The sequence below is a fragment of the Onthophagus taurus genome, chromosome 10, assembly GCF_036711975.1.
Source record: "Onthophagus taurus isolate NC chromosome 10, IU_Otau_3.0, whole genome shotgun sequence".
NCBI lineage: Eukaryota > Metazoa > Arthropoda > Insecta > Coleoptera > Scarabaeidae > Onthophagus > Onthophagus taurus.
Window position 1 is genome coordinate 5700573 of NC_091975.1, and position 22737 is coordinate 5723309.

The window sequence follows — 22737 nt, forward strand, 5'->3', positions numbered from 1 at the left end:
AGCTTGATAAGGGTTGGGAAGTTAGATATTGATATTGAAACAAAGACGATATCTAACATCTTCCTTCGAAAAATACAGGGTGATTCAAAATATTGCATAATATTAATTTATGACTTGATTAGATCCGGCGCATCCGCCAAAATTCTTAGAAGCCTTTTCGAGATCAAAATCCGGTAAAAGAGACGTTGAAAATAAACAGCTTTTGTATCAAGTTCTTCACGGTGCAGCCAAAATAAACATCTAATTTCTGGTAGGTTCCGGCGCCGTCAGCGCCTCTCGTGGACGTAACTGACATGCGCCGGCCGCACGAACTTTGCCCGATATTTTCAGTAGGCCGCGAAACGCTATGGCGAAGCCATCAACGTCTTGATCGCGCGGGCGCGCGTTTTAAATTCATGTTTGTACATGTTCCAATAAAATAAATACATCAATATATGTATAAAAGTTTATTATCAAGTTTTCAAACCTAAAATGAAACTAAGCTATAACTAAAAAGTTGATTATTTTTTCTAATTACTTAATTGAGTTAATTAATAATAACTGATGTGGTTAATCGTGATGATGTGAAAATAGCAAAGAAAAGACTCGTGTTAGTTATTGTTAGTGCCTACTTCCGGCGAGATCATCATGCTCTCATTTATTCTTCTTCTCACTGTTCTTTCCGCTGATTTCATAGGTGAGAAATCTTCATTTTAACGTGATAAAATAATAACTCATTATATTAACATAATTACATAAGATTTATTGGTTGGCCATACTCTATTCATTATGGTAATTATAACATGTCAAGGTATTAATAATATTTTAGTTTAAATTAACTCCGTCGTTATTTAATTGAGTTTATTCACTAAATTAACATGGATTTAATTATACTTTGTTATAATTACAATTCCAATGATAAAGCAAAATAATAACATCGGCGAATTAAAAAAAGAAAAATTTGAAAAAATAAACACACCAAACTCGTTAACCACGTATTTTCACGGGAAATTTCAAGTAAAAATTAAACTTTAAATTGGAGTGTTGTAAAAATATTGTTTTGTTGAAACCAAGTGGTAGTGGTACGCTTGAAAACGTTGCCTCGACAAATTCCGCTTTAATCCCGAGTTAATTGCTGTTGATTCAAGGTATACTGTTGGATTAACACGCTGGCTTCGCCGTGCTCTAGGTCGCATTCCAGTAGTCTAAGTAGAACCCCGGTTGTCTTCGAAACCGACTACCAGTTGATCGTGGTTGTACACAGCGCTGTCACGACGACGCCTCCATAATTCACATTGCACGAATAAAAGCCCTAGTGGAAATTTAATTTTATTGATTCAGTTTGCTCCTCTATTTTGGGACATTTTTCCTCGGTGCGGTTTTACAACATCCAAACTAACAAGAGACATTAAGGCCCTATCTTAATTTCATGCAAGCTCTTCCAACTTGGAGACTACGAGCGCCTGTCTTGCGTACGATAAGGCATAGCTCAACTTGGGAAGTGGTAAATAATTGTAAATTTCGAGATTATTTTAAGTATTGTTGTACAAGAAGATAGTTTTATGATTTTGAAGTGTTAAAGAGATAGATCTTATCGGTATTTGTCTTTGATGTTTACCCGAAACGTGAAGGTGACCAAGCGAAATTCTATGCTAACAGGACGCTATCCTCAAGCTGGGAACTAACTAAGAGGTCTTCATTTATTCCAGGACCGTCATTAATTCTGGCGTATTCCAGGCACGTCTCGCCGTGCCCGTAACACTGTGGCCTTTTCTTGATTAGCACCTTAACTCAAAAAGTTTCTTGTGTTTCTTATTCGGTCATTTCCCAAAAGAGATTTTATTCATTCTATTTCTTGCTCTATATCATTTCTGGTATATACAAACTTAATATCAGTTTTGCTTTATTTCATAAATATAGCTTGGGCGATTTTTTGAAATTTCTTTTCTTGCACACATCCAGTTTTAATCCGAATCATATCGATCGTGAAGTTGGGCACGATCGTGACATTTGTGAATTTAAAACTGTTCGGAATCGCAACGAATCCCGCTATCTAACTATCTAACTAAAATAACGTAAACTATAAACGCGTCCAGAACATAGATACTATTTTTTATTTGTTTTATTTATTTTTTTTATCCGTATCATTTCGATTAAGTAATTAACAGTAATTGCCTCCACTTTTTGATGCTCCTAATTTTATTTTTATATTAAGAAAAATGGGGAGAAAAAAATATCTGTTCTGTTTTAGAACCGGGTAAAAAGGCGACGACGTAATCGTTCTGTCCACTTAGCAAACAATTACCGGTTGGGGAGTCCCGAAACAGGGGACAAAAAGCGACGGGAAGTTGGCGATAACATTAAGCTCTTAGCAATTTGCCCTGGCGTGGTAGCGGTGGCAATAAGGGAATTGGGTGATGCCCGTCCAACTATACCGAACGATATGAACTCGACGATTTTGCCAGTCGCAGAAAACGAGGTTCAAACGTAATGGAATAACTGACAAAGAGAAAAAATTAAGATCTCAAACAAGTATTTTCATCTCTTTTTGTGTAATCTTCAAACAGATTTGAGGACAAATTTTAAGATTACACTAAAAAGGATGATTTGTTTATGGTTATTTCAAAATTTAAACGCTGTTTTTAAAAATTGAAAATTCAAAACAGCGTGAAAAGTTTAATCACCCTATTCATTCTGAAGGCATTTTTGCGCTCTCATGCAATGTTTAGCAGGCACCGCATTAGATGGTGCTAAAAATCGCGCTCTTCGTCCTTTATCAGCGTCGTCTCGACTAACTTTGTTGGGTTTACTCTCAAAGACACAACATACACGCCTACACCTTTTCGCTTCCCGAAATCGCTACAAAATTATGCACGAACTCTACGACACTCAAGATCCCCATACAAAGCAAGTATCCTTTTGTGTTACACCTTCTTCTAGGTTAATTACAATTTAAGGTTGTACTTTTTTTTGTTTTTATTTTTGCAACACACGTAAAGTCTTCACGAGGGCAGTGCAACGCGGGGTCGAATTTATTTACCGGAAGGAAGGTGATAAGGGGTATACCGGGTGGAGGTGGTGGAGAATGTGACGCCCTCTACTAACCTATTGATCCTTTTTGAAAACACGTAACCGGAGTTTACCTTGTTTCATCACGTGACCACGTCGACAAAGTTAAAAATTGACTTGCATTACAGGGCAATTATTCCTGCGAGGATTGCGAAACGTCGCTCTAATTATCCTGGCGGCAAATTAATTTAAAGCGCCGCCCTCCCCGACGGCGTCGCCTTTTTCAGTTCATAATTATACGGGGATTGACACAGCGCTAATGAACTCGACGTTATTAAGCCGTCAGGTGTTCACGTGAATAATTGCGGCAAAGTAGAGTAAAAGCTTTAGAAAGATTTTGTATATATCTCGGGTTACAAATCTTGTCGTGGTTTTCGAGTGGATGCAGTTAAGATTAACGTCCGAATAGGCACTAAACAAAAAGGAAATTTCCTGCGGTTACGACCCTCCTAATCGTCTGTTAAGAATAAATTACGTTTAGCGGAGTGCTCTTCGTCCTGAAACTAACAGGAATCTCCATTAGGAAAACATCAGGAAATATTAATGCTTTCCGGGTTGGGGCTTGACATCAGGTCGGAGAGGTCCCCATTAATCTGAAATATTTATCATCTAGCTGAAGGCACTTATCACCGATTTCTGTTTCACACTCTTGTATCCATCTATTCGTATTTCAGGGATTTCTTTAACTTAATTCAAACTAGATTAAATCTTAATTAAAATGTTTTTGGCAAAAAGGCATCTTCAACGAACATAATCACTTGCTACAGAGATTACCGTATACTACGGGAACGGAAATACAATAACATCTACGAACAAAAGGTAGCCACTTACGTTGGGTTATTACGATTATATGTGGGGTTGTCTCTAAGGGTTAAAACAAGGAAACCGACACAAATCGGGTTCGATTTTTTGCCAACACGAATTCGCTTTGATTTGATCGCTCGATGGACGGGCGCGTATTGTGTATTTCAGCGCGATTTAGGCCGAAACCCCGTCAGAAGGGAAAGGCGATAAGACGAGCAATAAATTAGGGTACGATGCGTTCCAACACAATGGTGAGGCGGGAAATTTTCGGCATTTACGGGTGAGTTATGACCGCAATCGAATAAATTAAGAGGGGAACGTGAATTAGCGTCAATTCTGGTCGGGATATATCTGTCCGGACGTCAAAAATTATTTTACGCTGCGTTATTTTAAGAGGTAAATTTATGGTTCTGTTCGGCCACCAGTAATAAAGCGATAAATCAAGTGGTTTGGTTAGATTCCCTTTCGCGGTAATTTTCTTTTTCATTTACTTTATTAACACTAAATTTACTTATTTTAATTAAACTTCTTATTGTTCCTAACTTGAGATATTAGAGTTGCGAGGTACGTAGTAAACTATAGCATCTGTGCCAAATTTGATTTCCTGTTCGGATGTAACACGCTTTCAGGACCGGCAGAACTAAATCGATAGCAGCCGCGATTATGAGGAGCCCTCCTTGTAGTCAGCGTTTCTATTATGCGAAAGTAGATCTGTCTGGTGTACAGTTCGGCGATAATGCTTCCATATTACCACCAAACAGAGCCGTACTTCAAGAGGGATTACGAATTTAAATCCATATCTGGTACATCTCCGAAACTTTAATCATACGAACTAACGCAGCGTAAAGCCAAGTATTGATTAAGTAAAAAAAACTAAGCGTCCGAGAAAAGGTCCACACGAAAGTGAACCATCCATCACGTTTTTCCTGCCGTCGATGGGTGGAAATAACAATTACTGGACATCCGGAACGCAAAAAAACTAATGGCGTGGAAAAAGGAGGCGCTAAAACGTATGCTCGAAAAAAAAGGTACATTTTGAGGTCTCTTAGAGTCAATGATGTGTTCGAAGGTATTTTAAGGTATTTGGTTTCTTTATTATGAAATTTTACAAGAACAGAAGACAAATAAGGGATTCTCCTTAATTAGATTAAAAAAATGTTTAAATTCACAAAATATAAAAAGATATTCTTTTTTGATAATTAAAAAATAATGAATGTTTAATATTTATCCATCTTGTTTACATAAAATGTTCAGCTTGGTGGTGAATAGCGAATTATTTAATATCCCTCAGCTGCCATACAATGTAAATACAAAGAGTAGTGCGGAATCCAAAGTGCAGAGTCTGATGCGCAAGGGCCCACTAAAAGTTGGCGAGCACCTCGAGAGCCATAAAGATGAGTAAAGGTCCGGGATTTAATTTTCTGGCCGCCTCTTTCGCCGGCATATTTCTCTCGTGCGAAGGTATCTAAGGGCCGAGTTAGAATTACGTGTTTTGCGCTTGGAACGGCCTCATAAAAAGCGATGGGGGTTGGCAATTGTCGGGAACAAAGAGCTAAAACCCCTCCTTAACCTTGAAAAAAAAATTTACGTTGACATATTTCCCAGTAGGAAATCGTATAATTGTTCTACCCACAGTAACTAGTTTCAAACTAATCAAAACTAGGAAGGGAATTAGGTGGGATGTTATTGGAAATTTCGAGGTGGTGAATGGATATTGCAATCTGCCCTTGGTAGTTATATTTACTGATAGCACTAAATAAATAACAAAGAAATATTCACGGTTGACGTGAAATGGTGGCTTTACAACTTCAAAACTATCGTTATGATAATGGAATTATCCATTTCCGCCACAAAATACCCGTCCAAATCCTTAAGCAACCAACGGTCATGCATAATACATGAGGGCGGCGTCAACCGATACCCATAGAATAAGAAGCCGCCATCGAAGGCTCACATCTAACGCTTGCTTTCTGCGGTAATCTCTGAAGAGGCTGAAGTACCTTAGGTCCACACTACGACGATATTGCTGGATAAGAGCGGTGGAAGGGTAGTAAACCGGTAATATCGGTGGCCGCGATGGCACACGTTAAACTTCGCGATATATTTTCTCTCCCCGGTGTCACATTGACTTACAAAGTAGGAAAGCGTAAGATAAAGCGCACTAATATAACCGAAGTTGACCTACTTTGTACAAAGCAGGGCTTGTAAGGACTTGAAACCACCACTCTTGTAGTAGTTAGCTTGTAAATATAGAGAAACTCAAACATCTAAAGCATAAAACGCCACAGGTTATAAATTCTTTTATTTAATTTTATTTATCTCTATTTTTATTTTTCAAATCGATGGAAAATGATTTCGTCTGCGTGGTTTTCATCACTGCATACCATTGCGGAGAAGTTATTTCCCCAAGAATGAAGTTATTCGTTTAATATCCCGCATTAATTAAAGTAAGGCCTCCAGACTGAATTTTGCGCTGTCATTCATCACTCCTTGCATAAATTTCTGCGACAAAAGGAACGGTATTTCAGGTGATGTCGCAGTATAATTCCCATCATAAACTTCCACTAAGGTGATTAAAACGCTACTAAAAGGGGTGGTTCTTTTTATATTTCCTATTTTTATTGTTTTTTTTTATAATAAACTTTAAGCTCGGAAAGAGGCTCAACGCGCAACGCTAACCTTCTTACTTCTCGTCAAAGTTCGTCAAGTAAAGTATTCGTCTCACGTTGCCTCCGTATCAAAGTTTTAACTAATGCCACTTCACAATTACCGTACTCAGTAGGGTCGTAATTTTAGCCTGCATTTACCTATCAGCGACAGCGGAGACCTCTCGACAACGTAGGGGCTATATTTTTAAAAGTTTCCGAGGTCTCTGGTGTCCGGTCACTTTTCCGAACAAACGAAATTGCATTGTACTGCGAATTTTCAACCTGAATGTGAACATTCGACCATGTTCTCGACACAATTCACACTTCAATAAGTTGGTCAAGTTAAATGGAGAAGTTTTTTGATGATACCTAAACGACATTTATAATTCCACAGCTGTAAAGTGTTAAAACATTCAATATAGAACATAGTGGGTTTACACTCAATGAACACGTAATGCATTAAGCGATAATACCGCACACAATGGATAGGTAACGGTGGAAAATATAGATTTCGCTCGGTTCAACGTCAAATATCGAGGTTGGATAGAAATTTTTTTTCGCACCAAAGTAAATCTACCGGGTCCAAAACTGCGTCATCACCAGCAGATAAATTGTGATTAATGGTTGGAACATTTATTACACTGGCGATTATTCAAAAGAGAGTAAAAAAGTACCATGTCGTACAATCAATCATTTTGGTAGTAATGAAACTTCAAAAAGTTAAGTAAAACTCGATGTTTATTTTCTTTCGATACAATATACGTTTTCAAATTAGAAATGAAATTATAGGTATAGAATACTTTAAAGGAATTTTAAAGATGTAGCTTTCTAACTAGTTCCCATTCAAAAACTTTATTCCGCCACGATTTCACGAACGTTTGAACAATGTTCCGGCGAGTTTTGAGGCGATTCGGACGACGCTAGATTGCAATATAAGTCGACGAAGTTCGCAGAACGGTAGGATTAAGTTGACAGAGAACAAAAGGCCGTTACGCCAACTTTGCCGTTTAAATAGAAATTAATAGTTATCGAAAATCGATGGCAAAGCCACCGTTCGACGACGGAGTGTCTTTTAACACAATCACGAAATATCCCCGATAAAACCATCCCGGATCACGCCTCAGTATAAAATAAAAGGACTTCCTCGCTATCAAATTCAGGTCAACACTTCCATCTATTTGCATCCGGATAACACGTGTGCTGGTGGAACACGATATCAATACCCAGACTCCCATCTCTCGTTTATCGAAAACCCACCGGAATTAGCAAAAGGGTGTCGCCATCCATGTCAGTTGCAAGACTCAAGAAATTTTAGAGTACTTTCAAATTCTTTCTATTTTCGTCAATATCTTTGTTTACTTTAAAAGAAATTAATTCTCCTTTCTAATTAAGATTAAGATATCCCGATATTAACTCACGGGTAAGACGGATGCAAAATTTATTAATGTTGAAAAGTAATAAGTACCTACATAAAAAGATATACTATTGGTTATTTTGGTCTATTGAGACTAGAATTATCAAGTTTTTCCTACAGAAAACTCGTACCCTCGAAACTTTTTCCTAACTCAACAGTCGATAAGCACAAGATTTCCGTAGTTACTATTTTTGAATACTTTCTTGAAACGTGTATTTAAATTTGCACAATAAAACATTTGCAACCTGCAAAAGATCTACTTTATAATTGATTACATTTTATATTCGCTTCGTTATATCGGGTTACAAAAAGGCTGAAAATGCAGTTTAGCCGAGGTCGCTTGCGGCCGAGACCCTACAATTAATACTAATGAAATCATACATTCAGTATCATTACAACGTTGGCCATCTCGAATTCAGTCGCATTCAGTAGTTAAGCCGAAGCAGTACAATTAATACCGTTATTGGACATCTCATACTGTAATGCCTCGGCCGCAAGCGACCTCTGTTTAATGAAGTGAAATCATACTTTCAGTCTTACTTAAGCCGAGGTCATTTGCGGTCGAGGCGCTACAATGAATACTGTATCATTACAATATTAGACATCTCATACTCGTTATACATCGGCTTAAATAAGACTACTCAGTCTTATTGAAGCCGAGGTTGATTGCCGCCGAGGTTGATTGCCGCCGAGACGCTACAATTAGTAAGCTAGCTTCCATCGTAAGCTAGCTTGATGAATTTATTAATTAGTTGATTAATAATTCACGAATATTAAAAAAACAATATCAGTATAGAAAGAAAAAAGCAATGAGAGATAATATAATTTTGCCATGAAACCCTTCAAACTCAGAATAGGAGATAGTTTTAAAAAGTGGTGGATGCGCCAGGAATTAAAATTTAATGTTCGGGTGTAAACCACTTAGTGCTGTGTATTTTTTTGTGATTCTTTTGCCGGAAGCGGTATGAACATTATGCATTCATTGCGCGTGTGAACATTATTTGGGGCGCAGAAAATCCCGAGCGAACCAGAAAAAAAAGCGTGGAATTATCGCGCCCCCTGTGCGCAAACCGGAAAATACTCGACGCCCGCACTTTGCATACAAACGATGAATTCAATTTTGGTCACAATAATGAACAGATTCCGATCGACAAGTACTTATCAAAAAAGACATCCTGGAACATTTTTTAAATTGAATTTTCCGAACCCAACAATCACTGATTCGGCGCGTTATGTTGATTCATCGGGATTTTTTTAATTATTTTTTATAGGGCATAATTGTATAGGATCGACTTCGAAATTAAATTTCTACGCTCGAATGGTAATTGTATTTAAACTGAACGCCAAATTGAATCGAGGCATTTGTCTTGTTGCGTAGCGGACACAATTGGAAGTCTTTGATGTATTAATTGCTTTCTGTCATCGCTGATTGAATCCCGAATTTAATTACTGTTCTTTTGATCGAATTCTGCGTACATTACTTTATTTCAACATTAAAGCTTACAATTAGTATTTATCACGTCATATTCAAATGAATCTGTTTAACCCGTACCTATTAGTTAATATTTTTATCGTTGTGGCCTATTTAACCAAAGCCACAGTTTCGGGTTGTTTTTGCACGTTAATTGCAAGTCATAGAGTGACACGCTTTGATGTGCATTTACGCAATTTAAACCATACGAGTTATACAAGCATAGCCTGCAAATTGCGGTGACGATAGAGACGAAATTTAGCATTTATCCAAACATGCATGTTACGTTACAGATGTGTTTGAATATATTTCATAATATATTCTTAAAAGGAAGCTTCTCGTTTTGTAAGTAAATTCGTAAATTACCATCAATCACCTTCAACCCTTTCTGAAATGAGCGATTAATCATCTTTTCTTAAAGCGCGGCGTTTAAATGGGCGGAAATAAGGTGGAAGCAATTAGGGCAAAGTTCGTTTTTTAAATAGATCGAAATGTTTTGAAGCAAATGTTAAGAGTGAAGTTAAAATATCGACGGGAATTTTTTCGTTTTTTAAGGTTGGGATACGAATTAAACAAAAAACCTCGTAAATCGAAAGCTCTTATCCAGGTCATAACTTTTTAGCAGCAGGGAAAATCCATCAAACAAATTCGGACTTTTTGCGATTTTCGATTAACGGTACCGGGCAAATCCTCGTATTTCACGCGACTCTGGTCACACCGATGTCCAAGGAAACGCCCTAATGGCAAGTTTTATCCCCGTAATTTATTTTGCCCTTCGAAACTTTCATATCTCCGCTTTGGATTCAACTCGAACTATTACGTACAGAGCGGTAACGTTATGTCGTCCCTCGATTCGAGTTCCAACCGCTTCCGGCAGCGTAAAGTGAAAATGAAGCCTTCATTTCAAGTTCTAGTTTCAAGAATATGAAACGTAATCGAAACATTTAATCTTTGAATGTATTATCTTTCACTTTGAATTTATAAATACCTATTTATATAAAATCATTTTTATGGTTTTTGCTTCAGTACGAATAATATCCAATTAAGTCTGGAGAAACCTTAAGGATACCCCTAATTAAAGAAAAACTATTACGGGATATAATTTATGGCTGCCGTAAACCCCTAACGATCTATCTTTCTCGTTGAAGGAGATATGGTATCCTTTTTTATTGTCACTTTCCACGAGCGAGGACCTTTCTAAAAAAGAACTAGACCGAATATAATAAAGACATTTTGCGGTCAAATCATCATCCGTTTTTTCTTTTTTCGTGTAATAACGAATTTTTGTTATAAGATCTCTTTTATTTTTATTTTTATCCGTTTTTTACCAACGTAATATATTTTTGCATTATTGTTTTAATAACGCACGAAAATAATACGAGTATTTTTATTTATTAAAAACGTTACACAAATTCAATATAAATTCAGGACATATCCACTTCAATTTTGCAACTCGAATTTCATTTAATTTATATTTTGAAAGGTTTTTAATAGTACCTAAACATCCATACAAATTTTAACTAAGCTAATCATTCGAAGATTTTACGATAAATAAATTTTGATTCATCTTTCTCTTTTCTTAATGATTGGCAGAAATAAATTTTTATAAATTTTAAAAAGGAATCGTATCTCAAGAACAAATTGAGATATAAAGATGAATTAAAGAACAAATTATGCATTATAGTTAGATCCAAACAAAAAGTATGTAGGTATAATATTTTTTTAAGTGAACAAGGAATTAACGTTTATCTACTTTTAGTAACTCTACTGTGACGTGAAATATCGAATTTAATCATCGTAGATACAATGGCAGACCTAATCGACTTTTCTCTTAAAAGCTTTCAGCTTTAATTAACGCGAGAGCGGACGACTTTCTTTTCAGTTTAAGCGGGCCACTTTTATGAAAATTTATTTCACGGTTCTTTTTTCGGGTAAAGCAGTTTTTATTCGTGCGGGTTATCACTACTTTGGAATACTTATGAAAAACAACAATCTCTTAGCCGCAAATTCTTAGACTAAGTGGAGGCGGAGTCCTGCTTTAGAACAAAGAATCGTTCGTAGGTACGCTTTTATTGTTCGAAAAGTAGCGTTCCATATCCATTAGGGGGTATGGAAAATGTGTAGTCCCGTCGCCTCCACACGTATTAGTATCTTATTTCGCGATTTCTTCGCGTACCACGACGCCTTTTGTACAATTCGTGCAACGGTACGGAACGACGATGATGATGACGATGCCTGGCTTAAAGTTGACATCGTGTGGCGTTCATAAAATTCTCGTGGAATCAATCCGTCTAATGGACTTACATTCTCTGGGGTTCCCATCTCCGTGGACTAGAGTCTTGCTCATCTTCTAGCGATTGTTGTGTTTCCTATTTGTGTCGAAGCTTTGAAAAACGTTTGCAATCGCTTTTCTTTTCCGGTTACAATACCTTTTCCACTATTTTAAACCTAATTTTTTTTGTTGTTTATTATTTTTTTTTCAATTTTGGAGTAATTACTTGATGCGGTTAAAATCGGTTTCCGTTATTTGTTCATTTTGTAGTATTTGAATCGAAAAAAAGTCGGTGTTATTGATGTTAATAACGGCGGTGGAGCTTTACGTTCGTTAACCCAAAAAAACAAGTAAACATTCCAAACAAAAACAATTAAAAAAATTGTAAATAAATTTTTATGGCAGATAAATTCTCTCAGAGAAAGTTACTGTATAATGTATACCCCAAAGCCTGTTTGTTCGTAGTTCAAATATATTTGCATATTCTGGTTTTGGGATCAACTAATAGTAATTGAGAGCTTTGTACGGTAGCCTGAACTCTTGTGGTTGTTTGTCGACTAGAGGTTGGGTACCAAAACAAGGAAATTGTAATCAAGGGATCCAATTACGCCGTCGACAACCTCGGATTTGTTGTTTTTGTACAAGTTTGTTATTTATTTATTTAAAAAATTTTCAGTAGATATGATTCAGGAACATATTTATTTGTTTTAATTAGCATTAAGGGTAAATGCAAATAAATTACGTTTTTGTACGTGTCCCAATTTATTCTCTAAAAGTGCGTCAGTGATAAATTGAGGCCAACATCGACGCGCGTTTTTGTTTCAAACACAATATTTCACAGCGTAACGAACGTGCCCGACTAAAAAGTCAAATTAGTTTATCCTAATTAAATACGGGATTATATCAGTTTCCGGTTGTATTCGATGAATGAGAATAAAAAGTGTATAAAACGATGTTATGAGGGGCTGCATTGCCAAATATAATTAAAGGTAACTTGTAATGAGTTTTTCTTATGATGCCGGGTTTAAATTCTAACCACTTCAAAAGAGAAATCGCTCTGCTGTACATAATGAGAAATCTGACACTTTAATTAAACAGCAAGCGAATGCCGCTTGAGACGACTCAGAATTTTTCAGGAGTCATCACTATTTCCGCCCGCTACAATACCCAGTCAAGACAATGCACATTATTAATTTTGCTAATTAAGGACTGCCTGCGCCGAAAAACTTTTAATTAAAACTTTTAATTATCGAGCATTACACAACGGGCAATATTAATTACGAAAATAATCTCAACTTGTTTGGTACTAGCCGGTAAAAAGTTTCTTATTCGACGTTATACTGACTAAATATTTTTATTTTATATCATTCTTGTTTTTGTGGTGTTGATAAAAAAATTTTTCAAATACCCAAGAGAAGCCATTAATTCACAATCCAACGCGACAACGAAAATTCAGTCGCAGTTCATAAATCACAATTATCCCGATCTGCGAGTGGAGAAATGCTGTGCAGGCGGTGAAATTCGCACGACCACCTCGTGTAAAATCATCCCTTAATGCGGTGGCTAAACTTTTATTAGCGCAATGGCGGTGGACGCGACGGCCGTGACTAACGCGGTCATTGAAATTCATGCGGTGGTAATTCCACGATATTAATTCTAAGGAAAAGTCGCCGGAAAATGGTAAGACGAAGGAAAACTCACAAAGTACCCCCAAACCGATTTACCTATGGGGGCGTGTAAAGGGCGCGTTTCAACGCCATTAGCATTCTCGTCTACTTCAATTAAACTCTAGTTAGGCTAATGTCGTGTCAGCAGGTATGAGAGTCGGTTTTAGCAGGAGGTTAACTAATTTATTAAGGGCTATGTAATGGGGGAGAAACCGAGATGGTCACTAGGTCATACGTTTTTACTTTGAGTATACTACTCTAACATTTTTTTAGATAATCTAATGAATTTTTTTTTGATTCGGTTCACAAATAAAAAGTTTATACAACAAATTTTGTTGTATATTTTCTTGTTTCTTCTCCTTAATTGTATGAAGTTTTTAAAATTGAGAAGTGAAGTTATTAAAAACAAAAGATTATAAATAAAAATTAATGCTTTGTTGTTAAAAATCCAAAAAAAAATGGTGGATGCGCCGGAAGAATCGGATTAAGTTAAAATGCATGCTCTATTTTAATTTGAAGCGATATTGATAATGTTAATATATAATATTCGAAATTTTACAGTTTCTTTGTTCCATTCAAAACGCAAATTCTCTGTGTAAACCCGTCCAGTACAAAATGAAATACGTAGTTGGAAATTACCATTCGCAATTAGTTATATGCTATACATCAAAACGACGGTGGCGCTTATAATCAAGCATACATGCATATGTAATTTAATTTCGTAAATTGAACGAATGGATCAACCGGAGTTGGGCAAACTATCGATTGCTCAAATCTGTAAATATAGATAATTTCATATTTGGATGATAACGTGAAAAGGTATTAAACAAGTTAATTAATAGAAACGTTTCGATTTAAAATTTTTCTTTTCTCGTAATTCTTTAAAAGTTTTCATCAAGAACGGTGTCACGTTTAGCCGAGATATAGTGTTGTAAGTTATATCGTAGTCGTGAGTATGGGCCTAAATAGCTGTTTTCAGTTTACGATGTTCACACTGGTGGGTCGTCTTTCGTCGAGAAACGATTTGTATAACACAACCGCGCACATGATCACGGCATGTAATGTTGATTTAGGTGAGTCCGTGCTCGAAGGTGATAAATAAACCGTTCTAGGAATAAAGGTTATTTACTGCTAGGGCGGTAGTTGCACATACAGAGCGTCGATATCAGAACGACCGGTACATTATTTACTGCGTTTCGAGTACGATCCTTTTCATATATTGTTCGTGGCAACTTTTTTTTGTCAAGATATCGAACATTAATACACATGTGTGCAGGGTAGAGGCGAGATTTGCTTGTTGGCAATAACGGATGAAGCATGAAGGTTCCCTCTAGTAATAGTATGGTAATCATAAAAGTAAACAAAATTATTCGGAACGTCGCGGTAAAATATAAAACTGCTTATCTGGGACTTCATGTTTATTTTATATATACGCCCCAGGCCGAATCTGTATTAGCTCTTACCCTCACCCGAGCCATATTTGAATTGCAAACGGTAAACCCTGAAATGGCCGTGAAAATAGCCTGCAGTCTAGATGCAAGATGGTTTATTTCCCCCCTAGTTCAACAAATAATTGGACATAATATAATGCATTATTCAAAATATAATAGAGGGAAAGAGGGTCGGATTTGTGTTTCGATCCTATAAATTACGTTGTATATACTCAAAATAAAATTGGATCCAAAACGAAATGTATTCAATGAAATATTGATCAGTTCGTATGAATAAACACTGTTCAATTTTTATTTATAGGTGCTGAAGAAAGCAGTTCAAAAAAATTCCGCGACTTCCTCCAAGAGTGGCCAACTCCAGGTACCGGTCCCTATTTTGATACAAGCGTCAATTCAAACATAACAGGGTTGGTTGGGAAAACTGTTATGTTACATTGTCGAGTGAAGAATTTAGGAAATCGAACTGTAAGTAAAATGTACCTCTCATTAAAATGAAATATGATCATTTTATTAATGACGTAAAAGGAAAACTTCCTAACTAGGTTATTACCTAGAACAACAAGTACATAAGGAAGCTCAATGGAGCTGAAATACAAAATCGATTGGTGGCAGTAAACTTACGCAAATTTATGCACGCTCCCGTATCAATTCGTGCACGTTCACGCTACGGTTTGCTTTACGATCAGGTCCTTCCTTTACAAAATTTAAACCTTCAAACTCAATCGAACCCCTAACGAAGATTCAATTTCCGATCTCAAATCGGGTCGAATACGTGAATTAACCGCGATCAAAAGGTTGGATAATCACGCGAAATTCATGGAAGTCTTCGTTATAATCTCACACAAATCAAATCTCGAAAAGAAATTCCCAATGTCCCAAAGGAAATTAATCCCGTTTAAATCGTTTCCCAACTTCATCCTGTATATAGGGAAAATAAAAACTTCCGGTGTTTACTTTGCACGGGTACTTTGTCACAGGACCGTGACTATTAACGATCTGTGGTTTTAGAATTTCCGGGTCATTTTTTAGAGGGGTTAACAAAACAAGACGATTTCGATGTAACACGAAGAAACCGTAACAAATATATATGTGTTCGTGCAACCAACAGTTAAAATAAGGTCTTTAATTCGTGTAACTATTTATAAAGCTTTTTACACGAAATTAATCTTTCAAAACTTCAAGACAAAGTAAGTTGTGGCACATATGGATAATGTGTAGAATAAAAAAATTTTATACATCTTAATCAAAACCACTAGCTGCTAAATACTACTTCAAAAAATATTCTTTAGTGGTTAACAAACTACATTACATGCAATGATAATCTAACTAACAATAAGATATCTTTCTCATCTAGTGCGGTGAGTTATTACAGTGATATGTCATTATAAGAAGAATCATTGATTGTTCATTAGCTATCTCGTGCTGACCTAGAACCTAGTAATCTCTTCAATTTAGCATTCGAACAATGAAAATCTATTTGCAAATCAACTGGCAAATAATCACACGCAATGTGTTTTGAACCCCACATTATCTGATCGATGGTCAGATTTGATCGATTTGCAAATTTTGGGTTTCTATGGTTTATAACAACAAATGCGAAATAGTTGGAACGTAATTGGTTGCGGATTATGTTTTTGTGATTTATTTAGTGCAATTTGTATTAATACCATTTCCATTTATAGTTTTTAATTTTTGAGTTAAACATTATTTAATTAATCGATTTTTAGAAATTTGTATTAAAGAAAGTATTAACCCAGGAAAAGTGAAATTTGGTATTATGCAACCTCAAACATCCTTCTATAATTCCAATAAGTTTCATTTGTAAATCCCAAACCGTTTCGGAGAAAAATAAATTGAATTTCAAAGAAGTTAACGTCTAAAATTTGGTACAACCTAACCAAACAATGTTTTATTTTTGTAATAAAATGTATTTTGAAGAACCCAACCCAAATAGTACAGTTAAATTTTGTAATAAATCAAATAAAAAATGGTATAATTGATGTACAAGAGGGTTTTAGTAATATTTCTCTCTCGAGCTGACATTAAAATTGCATGAAATATCGCGTCACGTTGCCCCGCAAACGTTCCATGCAATTTCGAGTGCTTTACTACATATTAGATGCGGCACTGCATTGCAGATAATAACATCGTAGATAGATGGGGAGGATGATGAAGTACGACATTTCTATACTGATTGTTTTCGTATTATAGCTTAGTTTCACTTTAATATGCACCACCGAAGGAAGGTTAAGGGTTAAAATTTTGTTGATACGGTTACAAATTGGGTTATTCTTACATCAGGTAGTTGATTTAAGTAATCGATCTCATGAATTTTAACGTGAAAATTACGGTCTCGCTACGGAAATCTTATAAACGGGGTCGGAAATTTTCCCACCAAAACGAGGTTGCAAGAAAATTAGCAGTTTCCCAGCTTCCCCACGGTTCGGCAAGAAACATATTGAATTACCTACGCTCAATGCAATCTAATTATGGGAAGCGACGATCTTGCGGGTGCCCTAACCAGTTTACTCAGAAAATATGAATGGAAAGCGTCTGAAAATAAGGGTTACAACTGTAGAGCACCCGCAGGCGCTATCCTTTTGTGGACTGACATAATGGAAGCTGTACGTTATTAGCTTAGACATCCTTATGATTAAACGTCACAAAGAAAAACCTTTTATACAAAGAAATTTGATTCAGCTTATTTAGGCACGAGAAATTTTATTTCTTTTTTGAGAAAACTCGTAAAATTAACCTCAACTGCAAGCCGATTAGCGAAATCGGGCCCGAAACGGTTGCAACCTGCCGCTCGAATTGAAAACGCTTCACGTAACGGCTGTTATCGCGGAACATTACAAAGATAAAAACCGAAACGCGGTCCGAGCTCTGCGGCCCGCTCGGATTTAATTTCGATTCGATAATAAACCGAGTCGAAATAGCGCCCGATTTGCGTTTGCTTGTCGTTCTGCAAACAGTACCTCGTTTTAAACTCGGACCATGGTTTTAACAGCGAACCCAAACGATCACATCGAAATCCGTTCAATCAACCATACCAACTTTCATGATAAACAACCATTAAAAATAATTTTATTCATAGATCAATATAATTTGGAAAATGTTAATAAATCAAATTATTTCAAAAAGTTATTCATAACTTTGATATAAACAGGAAGACTTCTAATACAATTTGCATTAAAATCGAATATCTCTGGGCTGTAAAGTTACATCTCTATGTAAATTCAACCGGAAATAACATCTTTTAATCTCCTCGAGGATCTGCCGGTATTACATCGCCCAGATAATAATTCCATCCCATTTGGTTGCTCGATTTGAAATTTTTCCGATGTCGTGAGCGGAATATACACACATATGAAATATCATGTGAACGGTCAACCGCAACAGAAAGCGGTCTTGAGTCGGGCAGCTTTTCGATTTCCGGATCATAATCTGGCGCCAGGCCAAATTGTACCCCGCAGCGACCACAGATATGGACCTATGACGATGGTACCGACTTTGTGACCCTCGAATGCAAACCATATCTTCGTTCGCGAGGTGCCGTCCGCCACGGTACAAGCGATATCGCCCAAGTAAGCCATTGTTAGCCCGATTCGGACGCGTTAGTCACGTCCCGTTGCCTGAATAGGCGAGCTTTATTGGTGCAGCTTCCGGAATGGTCGGAGAGTTCTTGCGTTCCTCCGGTTTATGCACCGACGAACGAAATTTTCTCGTTCCGTACGACCGGACATTTCCCCGGGCACTATTTCTCTAAACCTTGTAACGACCTATAATTTCTCTCTCTCTCTCTTTCATTGCATCTCATATCATTGACGGAAAAACTTTTATTTGCACAAATTAATCTTAATAAAATCGACCTTAACCTGTTTGAGAATTTCTCTATCAAAGTAAATATTTCGTTAAAATTTTCCTCAGATTAAATATATGCACATGACCTGTTGGAAAATGCAATACAAACCCCTACAGACCTTTACACCTAAAATGGCGCGGCACAACAACGTTCCTGCAAATAAAGCGGGCTCTAACTCAAACAACCGTGTTGAATTATGCGATTTACTTGGTGCCGTCGACCGTGCAACGTCAACATGCATTTTTTTAGGTCCAAGCTGCATGCTTGAATATCGTATTACTTCTGCAGTTAGGTCAGCAAATAACTATTCCACGGGGTGGTGGTGTTTTTACAACTTTAAGTGATGACTTAATTTGTTAAATATACGAAGTTTTACTCTTAAATCCATCAGAACGTGATGAAGTTGTATTCGTCTTGAAATTTGAAAGAATTTTAAAAACAAAGCAATATGAGTTTAGTGAGTAACCTCAAAATGATTAATATACAACGATTGTACCGTGACGAACCGAATGTAAATGTTTACACGCCGCGATATGTGCAGATCTGACAACCGAATATTGGCATATTCCTATTTATAGCATCCATTACAAATATTTCGCTCCGGCATTTAGTTTATCGAATCGGCCGGGGTATGTTTTATTGTTATAAACGACTCGACCCGAAAATTTCGATCATTAATCCCGAATTTGCAGACCGACGTCACTCGACTATGCACATAAATAACGCGTCTTCTTGCGCAGTTATAGGGCGTGCGTGCTGTGTTATACAATACGTTGTCTTGTCACCAACAGATATCGATTAATCGGTTAATACCATAAACCACCGACACAATCTACCTATTCCACAACGTAATTGTTCGCTAAATTCAACGTGAGCATTTAACCAAAGCTGTAATGTTAACTGGAACATGACACGTATATGCAATTTCCTCGTAAATTATAAAACGTGCACACAAAATATGTTACATTCTCTAAAATTAATTAATACCACTGTAAAAGAAGGTTTTGTAAAACTTTTTACAATATCTAAGTAAATCCGAGGTTGAGATTGCTTTTGGCACCGACAAAGGTATCAGCAACTTGCAAAGTTCCAAACCAACGTTGAGATGAATGCGGTCAAACTAATTATGTTTAAAACAACTGCGTGTTCGCAAGTTTCGCTCCATTGTGGGCTGCGCGAACGCGAGCGGTCTATGAGATATAAGTTCTCCGTCATACGGGAATCACAAAATCAGGAGAGTTGCAACTTAAATTTATAAGAACAATGAAAGTTGAGACCGAATAGTTTACACTGTGTTATATTGTATTGAATTGAAAATTGTACGATGGAAAATCAGATTGCTGATAAAATCCTGGTAGTAAAACGGATATCCCGCTTCCCATTTTTATGAGAGACTGATATGACTTTATAAATTTGTACGGATAGTCTTTTTTATCCCGTAATTTTACCCAATAGGGGATCTTTACGGCCTCAACGTGGACAGGAAAATATCAGTTGTCACTCTAGCCCCTTGATACTTTACCACTAAAGCAAAAATCCAATATGCGGTTCCGAAAGCTCAAAGTTTATTACCCTATAAAACCTTGTCTTTTTTTTCTTTTCGTTAGTTTTCTTTTACTTTTCATTTACTTTTTTGTGTTTTACTTCTTTTTATCTTGTTATTTTTCGTCACTATCCTGCAGTTTTAATCGAAACCCAATAACGAAAAGAACTCAAATAACGAGTTACGTAATCACAGCTTGGTCGTTATCTATTTATGTTTTCGAGTTCAAAAGTACTTCTTTGACAAAAACCTGCGTTCGTGAAAATTAACGAGTTCTTATCGTGGGGATCTCTCAGAGAGCACCTCACCATTACACATCAAAGGATGGCTGGTTTATGAGGAGGAGAAAACTTCGGTTTACAAAGGATCCTCCTCCGGATACTCTCGACACTGCCGCCGGTAACTCCATGGAGATTTTTCCAACACTTTTCTCCCGTATCTTTTCAATTTCAAAATGTATATCAAAACAAAGACTGTGATTAATCGCCTGTAGAGGTGGAGCACATTTACAAGTCGATTCCCAGAACGGGCGTCAACGGGAGACAACAGAATCTTTAAGGAAAACGACGATTTTTTCTTCTTCTTCAAGAACGAAGACTTTTATAAATGGATTCACCCGTGAAAAGGGCCGGTCTCTCTATTTAAACTAATTTAAAAGCAGATACTAGGGTCTTACGGAGTGTCGGCCATAATTTACGGACCCCCTCTTACGGAGACGTTCTCACCGAAACAGTTTGGTAAATCCTTCACCTATTTTCGAGATGGTATACTCAAATATTTTAAAAGATATATTTTATTGGAATATATTTAAATCGAATTCAAAGTTTTTTGTGAAGTCTCAGCAAGATGGAAGCTTGCCAGAGTGTTAAAACGTTTCTTGCATTTGTCAAACATAGCCAAGCTCATTGAAACAATAACTAAGCTCACAAGTTATTTCTCGCAATTTATGGAGAAGCGGTCAACTGTATAATCAATCAACATTTAGTTGTTTTAGTATCCTCCCACTTATTCCGCTCCGGGTTTGTACTACTTAATTACGAACTTCACCCCGAGTTTTAGTATAGATCAAGAAACACGGTCTGGATTTTAATGACAGTTTAACCATATTTGCAGTTATATAAAACTAGTTGCCTATCTTTAAAATAATAAACGACAATTAACTGTTAGTTGACGTGGACGGCAAAGTTGAAAGATAACTTCGAGTTGTCGACTCGTCTTTTTGGACAGAAATCAATTTTGCAGACATTCTTCCTCGGGCACTGAAAAGTTCAAAGCATCTCGTTTAAATTTAACAACGAAATTGCTCTCCCTGCAAACAAATAAGCGAACGAGGATTCGCTTAAAGCCCGTTTTGAACTTCTCAATTATAGAGTAAAGAGAATATTACTATTTTTCACAACTTTACAGTTTCGATTATTGTAACTCTATTTTATTGATTCAGTGTGAAATGGACTTGTTACGTATTCCAAGTGCGCGCGATATGGAAATTGGAAATATCGAATATCTTTATCTGTCGAGAGTTACAGCATAACGCGAATAGTTAAAGTATACTGAATCGGGGAAGTGATCGCAAACAAATTGGGGATAGCGGAAGCGTTCAGCGGGTCGGATAATTAATTGAGGGTGTCCACGAAGAACACGGACCCTTCGTCCCTTAATCGATTGGGTTAACACATCAATTAAGAGTCCGGGGGTCGGATGTCTGCCAAGGAAATTGCTGGTTAATTGATGCGTAGAAACGGTTGACGCGTAACAAATACCTTCACGGCGAAGGGCGCATTAAATACTCGTGCCGAAGTCCATTTGAGAACTTATCAAACTTGTCCCAATCTAATAAGATTTAAATTGCAGCTTACAGGTGGCCGCTCTCCAGGAAGATATCGACAAAGTTTCAAACTGCAAACAATCTCAAGAGAATAATAAGTTAAAAAGAAGAAAAAAAAAACTTTCACAACTCAAATTCAATTTGAAAATCTTCAATTTCACCGCAAAATATACTATACTAAGTTATGATCTCGTTAACTTCGTCAGTGAATCGGTCAACGTATCGAGTTAACTCCGAGACCATAAACGAGATGCACTTTGTTTAGCTTGCAATTTCTGGTTGCCATCAATTCAACCTGAGGGCCTTATTTATGTCGTCCATCAACAGGGTGGAAGGTTTACGGTACGAAAGGTTGTAACGTGAAACTTGAACCACCATCGGAATCGAAGTGCGGCATTTGTTACGGATGTTCTTTTTGTTGTTCAGGTATAAGTGCGTCATTTATAATTTGTCGGCCGCGATTGGAAACCCCTATTTTTCGTACCTTAGCCATGCCATCAATCTGTTTGAGTCTAGGTGAGTGAATAAGAACATATAGGGCGGCACAGATTCCAAGAGTGCTCACTCTATATTGATTTAATCCGTGTATGCAGTTAGCTCCATTGTCGCTAAAAGCGCGGAATGGATTCCGGACACATTCCGCACGTGCTGTACGCGACTCGAGTACGGCACTAGATAACGAGAGATACGAAATTCCCCTGTAATCAACATCCGGGTGTTTTCCTTTAA

General features: G+C 36.9%; 1 protein-coding gene across 2 annotated transcripts in view; it reads left to right on the plus strand.

The window, feature by feature from the left end:
- Positions 1–351: 351 nt before the first annotated feature.
- The window catches only part of LOC111413714 (neurotrimin-like), a 40954-nt gene continuing 18568 nt past the window's right edge, over positions 352–22737 (plus strand). For both annotated transcript variants that reach the window (XM_023044778.2, XM_023044779.2), the window contains exons 1-2: positions 352–676; positions 15077–15240. In XM_023044778.2, the coding sequence (XP_022900546.1) occupies positions 628–676; positions 15077–15240 (213 nt within the window). In that variant the 5' untranslated portion in view covers positions 352–627. The remainder of the gene's footprint in view (positions 677–15076; positions 15241–22737) is intronic.